Genomic DNA, 13,059 nt, shown 5'->3' on the forward strand with positions numbered 1-13,059 from the left:
TGTTCAGAAATCTGGTGGAGGGGAAAAAACTGTTCCTAAGTCCTCGAATTTAAGTTCTCAGGCTCCTGCACCTCCTCCTTGATGGTAGTAATGAGAACAGGGCATGCTCTGAATCACGAGGGTCCTTAATGGCAGATGTCACCTTGAGGCATCTGCTTTTGAAGGTGTCCTCGATGGTGGGGAGGCTGGAGCCCACGATGGAGCTGGCTGAGTTTACAGCCCTCCGCAGCCTTTTCTGATCCCGCGCATTGCCGCCTCCTTACCAGATGGTCATGCGACCGGGTCTGAATGCTCTCCACAGTGCATCTGTAGAAATTTGCTGCAGTTATTGGTGACATACCAAATCTCTTCAAACCCCTAATGAAGTAGAGCCACTGGCGTGTGTTCTTTTTAACTGGGCCAAGATAGATCTTCAGAGATGTTGACATCCAGGAGCTTGAAGCTGCTCACCCTTTCCACTGCTGGCATCTCAGTGGTGCTGCCATCTGGTTATAAATTTGCCTCTATACATTGAGTTACTGCCATGTGATTGGCTGATTAGATATTTGCATTAACGCGCAGGTGTACAGCTGTACCTAATAAACTGGCCACTGAGTGTACGGCTCAGATGGATAATAGATTTCCATGTCAAAAGGTTTTGTGATATTGCTTTTAATTTTTTTTTTCAACTTCTGAAAATGTTTCATGGCCCTAGATTGTAGATCAATTTTACGTTCAGCACCTTTGAGAGAAGCATTAGAAAGCCCATTACAGTACATTATGTATCAGGAAAATTTCTTTTGGAAACTGAATTTGCCCTTGGGCTTTGCAGATTCTTATTTCAATACCTTGTATACAACCTGTGAAGTATTTTGCTTTTCTGAAGGAAAAATGAATATGTGGACACAAAAGTTCAGCCTGATGATCAGCAACGTACTGCCTCTCAACAGCTCTGCCGCTCGACGGAGACTACAATATTGCTGCATTTGTCAAGTGACAAATGAGTTACACAGTGCTGAAAAGAAGAACTTTTATTCTAGATTTCAGTATCGAAGCTGGTACTGAGCTACCGCCTAACAGTGCCATTAATCTGCGTACATCCTGTCCGCCAGGGCCCCTCAAGCTTAAATATAAAGATTAGCTTTATTTGCCTCATGCTTGTCGAAACATCAGAACATACAGTGAAATGTGTTGTTTGCATCAGCAACCAGCACAGTCTGAGGGTGTACTGGGGGGCAGCCTGATTGGGCTGAAAGGTCTGAAGGTAAGTTAGTCACCCAGACTAGATGGACAAACCCAGGGTTCTGAAAGAAGTAGCTGAAGAAATTGTGGTGGTATTAATAATGGTCTTTCAGGAATCAGTAGATCCTGGAATGGTTCCAGAAGACTGGAAAATTGCAAATGTCACTCCACTCTTTAAGAAGGCAGGGAGGCAGAAGAAAGGAAGTTGTAGGGAGGTAGCCTGACTCCAGTGGTTGGGAAGATGTTGGAGTCCCTTAATAAGTATGAGGTTTCAGGGTACTTGGAGGTGAATGATAAAGTAGGCTAAAGTCGCATGCTTTCCTTAAGGGGAAATCTTGGTCTGACGAATCAGTTGGAATTCTTTGAGGAAATAAAAGGCAACATAAACAAAGGAGAATCAGTGGATCTTATTTATTTGGATTTTGAGAAGGCCTTTGACAAGGTGCCGCATGTGAGGCTGCTTAACAAGCTACAAGCGCATGGTATTACAGGAAAGATACTAGCGTGGGTAGAAGATTGGACGATTGGCGGAGGCAAGAGTGGGATTAAAGGCTGCCAGTGACTAGTGGTGTACCACAGCGCGTGTCAATGATGTGGATGACGGAATTGATGGCTTTGAGGCCAAATTTGTCGATGATACAAAGATAGCTGGAGGGGTAGGTAGTTTTGAGGAAGCTGGGACAGATTGGGTGAATGGGCAAAGTGGCAGATGGAATATAGAGTAGAGAAGTGTATGGTCATGCACTTTAATAGGCGTAGACTACTTTCTAAATGAGGGAAAAAAAATCAAAAATTGCAGGTGCAAACGGACTTGGGAATCCTTGTGTAGGATTCCTTCAAGGTTATGCAGAGAGTGGTGAGTGCGTGGAATGGGCTGCCAGCAACAGTGATGGAGGCGGATACGATAGGGTCTTTTAAGAGACCCCTGGATAGGTACATGGAGCTTAAAAATAGAGGGCTATGGGTAAGCCTAGGTAGTTCTAAATTAAGGACATGTTTGGCACAGCTTTGTGGGCTGAAGGGCCTGTATTGTGCTGTAGGTTTTCCATGTTTCTAGGTTTCTAAATTGCAGGTTGAGTCAGTGGTAGGAAGGAAAATGCAATGTTAGCATCCATTTTGAGAGGAATTGAAATATAAGAGCAAAGATGTGATGCAGAGGGTTTATTGGTTAGAGTACACTTGGAGTATTGAGTAGCTTTGGGCCCGTTACCAAATAAAGGATGCATTGGCATTGGAGAGAGTCCAGAATAAGTTCATGGAAATGATTCCAGAGAAAAGGTTAATATATGAGGAGTGTTTGATAGCTCTAGTTCTGTACTTGCTGGAGTTTAGAAGGATGGGGGTGGGGGGAGGGAATTGCATATTGCATTGAAACCTATGAAATATTGAAAGGCCTAGATAGAGTGGACATGGAGAGGATGTTTCCTATAGCGGGTGAGTCCATGACCAGATGGCAGGCCTCAGATTAGAGGGATGTCCATTTAGAACAGAGATGAGCAGGAATTTCTCCAGCCTGCGCATGGTGAATCTGTGGAATTCTTTGCCACGGATGGCTCTGGGTAGGTGGAAAGGTTTGGTGTTAGTCAGGGTATCAGAGGTTATGGGGAGAAGGCAGGAGAATGGGGTTGGGAAGGAAAGTATATCAGCCATGATGGAATGGGGAGCAGACTCGATGGGCTGAATGGTCTAGTTCTGCTCCTATGTCTTATGGTCACAACTTACTAACACTAACCTGTACATCTTTGGAATGTGGGAGGAAACGGGAGCACCTGGAAGATATCTACACACTCTCACAGATTCCTTACAGACAGTGGCAGAAAACAAACCCCGATCACTGATTGCGGGGTACCGCAAAGTGCAACAGTAACCACTGCACTACCACGTCCTGACATTCAGTGTAGTTACAGCTAACCTGTCCCCGCCTCACCCCACTGTCTGCGCCAGTTCCCCAGAGACCCCCATTCCCTGATCATTCAGTGTTTGTTCTGTGACTGCTTGGCCTTCCTTGAGGTGCTCTGGTTTCCTCCCACACTCAAAAGACGTACAGGTTGTTTGCTTACTGAAAATTGCCCCCAGTTGTTTGGGTGAGTGGTATAATTTGGTGGTGGTGGGAATTGATGGGGTTTGAATTTGGGAAATGTTGAGAAAATTGTTTGGGAGTTGGTGAGCCAAGTATCTTATGTGACATGGAAAAATATAAATCTGGAGAATTCTGGATCACAGTGCACAAAGCTATCAACACTGAAGAATATTGGAGTTAGAAACACAAGCTCAATGGTATTCCATAATATAGCCAACATTTTTTTTTCTCTGACTGCAGCCAAACGCTATGAAAATTCTGACTAGGTTGTCAATATGTTACTGCTGGCATCTTTGCTTTTAAGTTGTCATCATTTTAATAAAAATCAAGGCAAATGAACTTCATGAGCAACTTCATAAATTCAGTCATCAGCATGTGGTTGTCCTGGAAAGATGAGTGCTTAAAGTGCAGCAGGAGGAGAAGACAGCAGGGGTTCCAGATAATCTGTGCTGATTAATGGTCTGATATCAGAATCAGAATCAGGGTTAATGTCACTGGCATATGTCATGAAATGTGATGTAATGGCTTAGCAGTACATTGCAATATATAATAAAAGCTGTGGATTACACTACGTGTGTGTGTGTTTTTGTGTGTGTGTGTGTGTGTATATATATATATATATCTATTGCTTTAAAAAGTTAAATTAAGTAAGTTGTGCAAAAATAGATTAGTGCCAAGAAGCATTGTATTTTTTGATTTGGGTTCTAATGTAAAGTTGTAAGGTACTTAAAACCATCTCCTCCACGTTGGAGGTCTGTCTGTGTCGGTGGGTGGGAGGGAGGAAAGGATCTTGTCCTTTCCTCCCTCCATCACTGTTTTGTCACTTGTGTTCTGCGTTCAAAACACGTTGGCACCAGATTTGTGGGGCCATTTGCAGGTTGCCCCCAGCACGTCCTTGGGTTATGTTGATTGTTAGTGCAAATAACACTTTTTACTGCCCATCCTCATTTTACGTTCTCTCCATAGTCACACCAAACTCCACCCAAACCCTCCTCCTCCGAGATTCTACCGCTTATCTAAACACTTGCAGCAATTTAACTGGACAATTAAACTACCATCCATTGTGAGCCAGAAAGTTCAAAATAAAATTTATTATCTGAGTACATGCATGCCACCACATACAACCTTGAGATTCTTTTTCTGCAGCATACTTCGCGAATCTATAGAATAGTAACTGTAAACAGGAACTGTAAACCGTAAACAAACTGTGCAAATGTGGATAATAAGTAAATAGCGATAAATAATGAGCATGAAATAACAAGATAAAAGAGTCCTTAAATGAGTATAACTATCCCCTTTTGTTCAAGAGCCTGATGGTTGAGGAGTAGTAACTGTTCTTGAACCTGGCATTGCAAGTCCTGAGGCACTTGTACCTTCTACCTGATGAAAGCAGCAAGAAAAGATCATAGTATAGACCTTTGATGATGGATGCTGCTTTTCTACATCAACGTTTCATATGGATGTGCTCGATGGCTGGGAAGGTTTTACTTATGATGTACTGGGCCATATCCACTACCTTCTGTAGAATTTTCCACTCAAAGGCATCGGTGTTCCTGTACCAGGCCACAATGCAGCCAGTCCGCACACTTTCCAGCACAGACCTGTAAAAGTCTCCCAAGGTTTTTGATGCCGTGCTGAATGTCTGCAGACTTCTGAGGAAGTAGAGGCGCAGTTGTACTTTCATTGCAGTTATATGATGGATCCAGGACAGGTTCTCTGAGGCAGACACACCCAGGAATTTAAAGTTACTGACCCTCTCCTCCTCTGATCCTCCGATGAGTACTGGCTCATGGACCTCTGCTTTCCCTCTCCTGAAGTTCCTTGGTCTTATTGACATTGAGTGAAAGGTTGTCGTTATTAGACCACTCAGTCAAATATTCAATCTCCCAGTTGGTCAGCACAGATTTTCAGTGCTCGGCCAGGTACTCCGGCTAGACCGGATGCTTTCCTTTGATCCATTCCCTTGAAGGCAGCCTGCACGTCATCTTCAGATACTGAGACCAAATGATCACTGGGAGACGTGGGGGTACGCAATGGTTCCTCCCTGTTCTGGTGGTCAAAGTGAGCACAGAAGGCATTGAGCCATCTGGAAATGAAGCTCTGCTGTCCTCTATGTCGCAAGGTTTAGCTTTGTGGGAGATTATGACATTCAAACTCTGCTACAACTGTCAAGCATTCCTCGTTAATTCCAGTCGAGTCTGGAATCTTCACTTTGCCCAAGAGATGGCTTTCTGGAGATCATACCTGCACCACTTGTAGCATTCTTGATCTCCAGACTTGAATGCCTCTGATCTGGCTCTCATCAGATTCCAACTTTAAATTGTTCATCCAGGGCTTCTGATTGGGGAAAACCCTGAATGATTTTGCGGGGATACACTCATCCTCAGCTGTTTAAATGAAGCCTGGAATGACTCTTGTGTAGTCATTCAGGCCCTCAGATAATTTCTTGAACACGGCCCAGTCTACTGACTCAAGACAATCCTGTAACCGTTCCTCAGCCTCCCGCGACCACCTCTTGGTTGTCTTGACCTCTGGAGCCTTGACCTTTAGCCTCTGTCGGTGTGCAGGTAGCAGGAGTACAGCCAAATGATCCGACCTGCCAAACTGCGGTCTCAGGTACTTTCCTTATCGTGGTATAGCAGTGGTCTAGTGTGTTAGGACTTCTGATGCAACAGGTTACGTTCTGGTGATAATTCAGCAGGATTTTCTTCAAACAGGCCTAGTTAAAGTTGCCAACTATAACTTGAGCTGTTTCGGGTTTACAGTCAACACGGTGCAATTTCGCGAGTGCTTGCTTATAATTGGCCGCTGGCGGTCAGGATCACAGATGAGAGCACTCGAGCCAAATAGAATGGTCTACATTTAATTGTTAGTTGTTCTTAGTCAGGGGAACAAGAAGTTGACATAACCCCAACGATCGTGCACCAGTGAGAATAGACTAAAAAGCATACGCCGCCGACTCTTTCCTCACCGGAGCTCTCAGTTTGATCCATTCTGAAAATCGCAAAACCTTCCAGTCGTATCGCTGCATCCGGCATATCAGCATTTAACCACGTGTCAGCGCAACAAACGATCGAGATCTGCCCCACCTGCCTTTGATACAGCAGCCCCTGCCCTGAGATCGTCGATCTGATTTTCTAGCGACTGCATATTCCCCAACAAGAAACTAGGTAGGGGAGGCCGCACCCCTCTTAAGCTTCAGCATGATTTGGAAGCCGTCTCTGCCGCCGTGCTTTTGGCGTTGATCCTTAAAGGTGCTGTGCTTAACTGCTCCTCGTGATAAATAAATTAATCTGAAGCTGAATCTTATTTATTTATTGAGGTACAGGGCAGAATAGGCTCTTCTGGCCCTTTCAGCTGTGCCGCCAGCAACCCCCGATTTAACCCTAGCCTCGTAGGCAGCTGTCGATCCCAGGGGATCATGGGTTTGTGCCTCTGGTGGACTTTGCCCTCTCCAGGGTGCAAGCCTGGGTGGGAAGATTTGAAGAACCGGCTGTTGTCCATACAGCGGGTTCCCCCTCTCCACATTACTGATGTTGTCCAAGGGAAGGGCAAACGCCGATACTGTGTGGCACCTGTGTCATCGCAGAGGTTGCCAGAGTGAAGTTGTAAGCAACATCAAACTGCCTTAGGGACCCCAGCTCCAGATTTCTTCCTCAGGTTTTACTCCCAAAGCCTTTCCCATGGTGCGTATGGCTGCAGGGCAGCAGAGGTTTAAAATCAGAGTTTTCCTTCTCTTACATGGGCTGCCGTCCAAGACTGACGAGCCCCACCTGCCCGAAGCAACTGACTTTGAGGTGCCAGTGTCCGCCTTTGCCCCTTCTTTGATGCAATCTATCAGAAGAGACATTGAGTCAAGATCTTGTCTGCAGTGTCTGATAAATGTAAAAGGCACTCTTTAGGGACGTTCCATTCATATAGGAGAAACAGTTCTGCCGGGCCTAGTAGCTAAGCCACACGTGAAGGCCAAGAGTTGGACTTGGTTGTCAGAGGTGATTAGAGTGGCACACCATTTGCAGGACATTATAGGTAGTGGGAGCTTATCCCCACTACCACCCCCGCCTATGACAACCTTAGGAACCCTCGCCGAATCACGGGACAATTTACAGTGACCAGTTAACCGATGAACCGGTAAATCTTTGCACTGCAGGAGGGAACTGAAACACCCAGAGGAAACCCACGCTGCTATGGAGAGAACGTACAAACTCCTTGCAGATGGTGGCAGAATTTTTAGAACATTTGTAGGTTGTCTGACAGACATTAGATTCGGGTGAAAAGAAGATTCAATTTTCCCCTTTCCTGCTCTTTTGTCCTTCCATTCCCCTCTTGCTGCATAACATGGTGTCAAATAGCCACCTTGATTTATTTGCGGTGAGCGTCAGGAATATTTACCCTTAATTTTAACCTGTAGCAATTGTATCGTTTGTGTTGTCTCAAATACTGTGGACGGGAATTGCTGAGAGGTAATGTTGGTATGCGTGAATTGGGGTTGGGTGCATATTATCCCCCTGATTATTTCTTATTTGCTTTGATATGGCTGGATTGGAGCAACAACTGAATCCAGTTTGCTGCCGTTAAAGTGTAAAAGACACTTAGCAATGCACACTAAATGCTGGAGGAACTCAGCAGGTCAGGCAGCATCTTTGGAGAGGAATAAACAGTTGACGTTTTGGGTTGAGACCTTTCTTCAGGACTGGGAAGGAAGGGGAAGACACTGGAATAAAATGATGGGAGGGGGTTGGGGAAGGAGGACTAGCGAGAAGGTGGCAGGAGAATCCAGGTGTGTAGGAAAGGTGAAGTTTTTTTTATAAAAAAATATGATAGTTGCTTTATGGTGCAACGTTTGATGAGGGTTGGCACAGTTATATCCTGCTGAATTCTGCAGATGTTATTTCAAATAGAGTGGCCATAACAACTAAGCCCTGTGGTGGCACAGTAGTATAATAGTGAGTGCAATCGTGTTACAGCGCCAGAGATCACCAATCGGGGTTTAATTCTCACTGTTGTCTGTAAGGAGCTTGTATATTCTCCCTGTGACCGCATGGGTTTCCTCCGGGTGTTCCCATTTCCTCCCACATTCCAAAAACGTACGGTGAGGGTTAAGGTAAGAGAGCTGTGGGCATGCTATGTTGGCACTAGAACCATGACCACACTTTCAGACTACCTCCAACGCAATCCTCGCTGATTTGACTTGCGCAAATGACGCCATTCACTGTATGTTTTGATGTACAGGTAACAAATAAAGATCATCTTTAGCTGTTCAGATTTGTTTTAGAACTTCCTGTATTTTCTGTTGCAAATCAAATCCACTGTGCCTTGTGGGGAAATTTACATAGTAATTTGCAATAGTGATTGTCAGGCCACAAATGCTCCAAGGGGCTCGGATATGCGCCTCTAATTGTTTCCAGGAGACCAGTTCACCAGCTTGAAGCTTCGTGTGTTCCCTGAGGATGGGGAGGTGTTTATTGTTTGTCATACAAATTAATTCTCTGCTGTTGCTTCACAGCCTGGATAGAGAGGAGAAATATTAGCCAATTCCTGTAACCATTGACTCAGTGGTTCTGTTAAGGAAAAGCTTGGAAAGTGAGTCCAGGTACCAAATGTCTGGAATGAATATCTGCATGGGAAATGGAAGCTACCTAAAATAAACATAATGGGATCTTTTTCATCCACCTGAGAGTACAGTGGGTTTAATGTTAGCTTGAAAGACAGCACCACTACTGGTGAAGCCTTGCGTCAGTGCTGGACGGAAAGATCGAGCTTCATTTCCATGGTTAATTTTTCTTTTAAAATAGGCATACTTTCTGATGATTTGCTTTTATAATACTTTCGGATTTGGTATATATCATGGCATTTTTTTAAAATACTTAAGATCTTTCTTGCATACCTCACTAAATGTTAGGAGACTGGTGTTCAGACAGTCTGGATGTTCCTGTGTAAGAATCAGTTCAGTTAATGTACAAGTACTTTGAGCAATTGAGAAGGTGAACAGTCAGCTGGCTTTTCTGAAAGAGGATTAGAATACAGAATCAGAATCAAGTTTATTATCACTGGCACATGTTGAGAAATTTGCTGTTTTGTGGCTGCAGAATATTACAATACATTAAAACTATAAATTGCAATAATATATATATAGAGGCAGGAGACGGTCGCTGAACATTTTCTTGCTAGCATCATTCCCATGCACATTGCTGTGGCTGTTAGGCACTACACCATGCTTAGAGCAAACTGTTTTCAAATAGCGTCTGTTCCTTGTTTGTGTTCGAAAAGCAGTGATTTTTGTCACGATAGTTGCAAGTAATGAACAGTAAGGCGATTCGGAACTGTTTTGGTGACTGCGGTTTCAAATATTCAGTCTTGGAAATGCCCAGAAACGTGAGGAGTGAAAATAAAATTATTTCTGTACTTCAACAAGTTGGAACTACAAAGAGTTGGAAGATATCGACAATCATCCTGAATGGTACAATTAAAATGAAAGTCGGCAGGATGCAATCATCAAAAGCATTGTTAAATGCAGTCCACTATCTGCACTTAGCATCTACGCTGATTTTGTTCATTTACAGTCAATCAAAAGAACACATCAGCATACACTGAATTCCTCAATTAATAACTGTTAGGAACTAATAATTTTATAGTACTATAGTAGTTTTGGTAGTGTTCTAATTTATTCTGTATTTCATTTAAATAAATTGTTACTCAGTTAAGTGGCATTTCCATTAATCTGGTTAATCAGGGCAGCCACCTATTTGGGACAATGCCTATGTAACAAAAACTAATTGAGAAAATAGCCTGGATTTCCTCCATCTATTTGGAACACCATGCTGCTTAAATGGAACAGGAGAATGTTGCCAAATAATTTCTAACCAAAGTCAGCGGCATGCACTTGTATACTGGTATATTGTAGCAGACTCACTCCCATTCTGTACTGGTCACTTTTCATCTTTTATTGCTGCTGTTTCACACATTTATATGACTGTATGTTTTATTATAATAGTGTCAGTAACATTATACTGTCTTGCATAAACATGCACCTCACACTTTGTCAATCTTCAGGCCAAGATACTCAAGGACTTGTGCTGATTTTGTTTTGTGACTCTGTGATGGGTTGTGACTACGTGTACTGTACTTTGCACCTTGGCCCCAGAGGAACATTGTTTCATTTGGCTCTATACATGTCTCTGGTTGAATGACAAAAATCTTGAACTTGAACCTGATGTAGCTTATAAGAAGTACAAAAAGAGAGCAAAGACAGTGAGGTAGTATTCAGGAACTATTCAGAAATCTGATGGCGGAGAAGTAGCTGTTTCAATAATGTTGAATGTGTGTCTTCATGTTCCTGTATCACCTTCCCGATGGTATTGATGAGAAGAGGGCACGTCCTGGGTGGTGAGTGTCCTTAATGATGGGTGCCACCTTTTTAAGGCATTGTCTTCTGAAGGTGCAAACATAAACATGTCTTGTTGAATATTTAAGAATCTAAGACCATATTATACCTCACAGGTCTGCTTTCTCTACCCATGGAAGCATTGCCAGATTTATTCCTGGGATGGGAGACTAAACAGATTGGGTTTGTACACCACTGAGTTTAGCAGATTGAGAGTTGACTGCAGTGAATCGTACAGAATTCTTGTGGTACTTGATGGGATAAGTACAAGGATGATGATTTCTCTAGATGAAGCATTTTTTGAGAAGGCAGAATTTTGAAAGGAAGGCTTCGCTGTCCTCGGACTAAGAGGACGGTGCAGCTTCAGTCTACGAGTATATCAAAAACACTGATCAATCATTCCACTAATATCAAGGGCATGGGGTGAGTGAAGGCAGGTGAAGCTGAGGTGGGAGATCAGGATGACATAGTAGAGATAGCACACAATTTTACAGTGCCAGTGATTATGTCTATAAGGAGCTTGAATGTTCTCTCCATCACCACATGGGTTTCCTCCAGGTGCTCCAGTTTCCTCCCACATTCCAAAGACATACTGGTTAGGGTTAGTGAGTCATGGGCGTGTAATATTGAGGCAGAGAGCATGGCTACAGTTGCAGGCTGCCCCCAACACAATCCTCAGACTTTAGTTGTTAACACAAAACAACAGATTTCTCTGATGAATATCTGATGAGTCCTGACGAAGGGTATCGGCCTGAAACGTCGACTGTACCTCTTCCTAGGGATGCTGCCTGGCCTGCTGCGTTCACCAGCAACTTTGATGTGTGTTGCTTGAACAGATTTCTCTGTATGTTTTCATATTTTGAATGGCGTGACCAATAAAGCTAATCTTTTAAAATGTCTTCAAACTTTTGATCAGTTGTTATCTTATGGATTGGTAGAACAGGATAGAGAGGGAAAAATGACCCACTGTTTTTGGATGGATTAATATGCATTTAAATGTAATGATGTGAGCCAAGTGTTATATTTGTAATTTTGTGAACTATCCCAACTGCAAAGAAATTGTCATAATCATGAATTTACTGCAGTTAATTTTTAATCTTTTTCTTTCCAGTTGAGGAGAGGAAGTTCATGCAAACAGATGTCATTCCAGATGAGCCCAGGTTTCCCTGTCAATTATTCTAACAGCCAGTCGAAGGTGGCAGCGTGGTTGCAAGGTTCCGAAGACATAGACAAATGCTCGAGAGGTGAAAACACTTGTACTTGAATTGAAAGCAAAAGTGGACCAAAGTATTTGATAGTGAGACCTAATTGGCCATTTACTTCCCCTGTAGTACTTCCCATAGAGTTGTAAGTCTGCTTTCCTCTTCTGTTCTATCCCCTCTCTATCACTGACTATTAATCCGTGAACTTGTCCTGCTTATGCCTGTGGGGTGATTTGCAATATACTCTGTGACCACATTATTAGGTACATTGAACATTGACTTCTCAAACTTCCGCTAATACCCCACCTCCCCCTCGTACCCCATCCGTTATTTATTAATATACACACATTTTCTCTCCCTCTCCCTCTCCCTCTCCCTCTCCCTCTCCCTCTCCCTCTCCCTCTCCCTCTCCCCCTCCCTCTCCCCCTCCCTCTCCCCCTCCCTCTCCCCCTCCCTCTCCCCCTCCCTCTCCCCCTCCCTCTCCCCCTCCCCCTCCCCCTCCCCCTCCCCCTCCCCCTCCCCCTCCCCCTCCCCCTCCCCCTCCCCCTCCCCCTCCGACTATACCCCTTGCCCATCCTCTGGATTTTCCCCCCTCCCCCTTTTCTTTCTCCCTGGGCCTCCTGTCCCATGATCCTCTCATATCCCTTTTGCCAATCAACTGTCCAGCTCTTGGCTCCATCCCTCTCCCTCCTGTCTTCTCCTATCATTTTGGAAATCCTTCTCCCCCTCCCCCTCCCACTTTCAAATCTCTTACTAGCTTTTCCTTCAGTTAGTCCTGACAAAGGGTCTCGGCCTGAAACATCGACCATACCTCTTCCTAGAGATGCTGCCTGGCCTGCTGCGTTCACCAACAACTTTTATGTGTGTTGCTTGAAATTCCAGCATCTGCAGAATTCCTTGTGTAATGTGTGGTTATCTGAGTTGCTGTCGCCTTCCTGACTGCTTGAACCAGTCTGGCCATCCTAGTGTGACCTCTCTCATTAACAGGGCGTTTATGTCCACAGAACTGCCACTCACTGGATTTTTTTTTTTTGTTTATCACGCCATTGTCCGTAAACAGCAGAGATGGTTGTACATGAGCATCCCAGGAGATCAGCAGTTTCTGAGATGCTCAAAGCCTTCTGTCTGGCACCAACAATCATTCTGCGGACAATGTCACTTAGATCACATTT

At 44.1% G+C, this 13,059-nt stretch overlaps 1 protein-coding gene across 4 annotated transcripts in view; it reads left to right on the forward strand.

Annotated features, from left to right (window-relative positions):
- The window catches only part of osbpl3b (oxysterol binding protein-like 3b), a 197,490-nt gene that overhangs the window by 58,195 nt on the left and 126,236 nt on the right, over positions 1-13,059 (forward strand). For all 4 annotated transcript variants that reach the window (XM_072283250.1, XM_072283249.1, XM_072283248.1 and 1 more), the window contains one exon: positions 11,797-11,929. In XM_072283250.1, the coding sequence (XP_072139351.1) occupies positions 11,797-11,929 (133 nt within the window). The remainder of the gene's footprint in view (positions 1-11,796; positions 11,930-13,059) is intronic.

Source organism: Mobula birostris, chromosome 19, assembly GCF_030028105.1.
Source record: "Mobula birostris isolate sMobBir1 chromosome 19, sMobBir1.hap1, whole genome shotgun sequence".
Classification (NCBI taxonomy): domain Eukaryota; kingdom Metazoa; phylum Chordata; class Chondrichthyes; order Myliobatiformes; family Myliobatidae; genus Mobula; species Mobula birostris.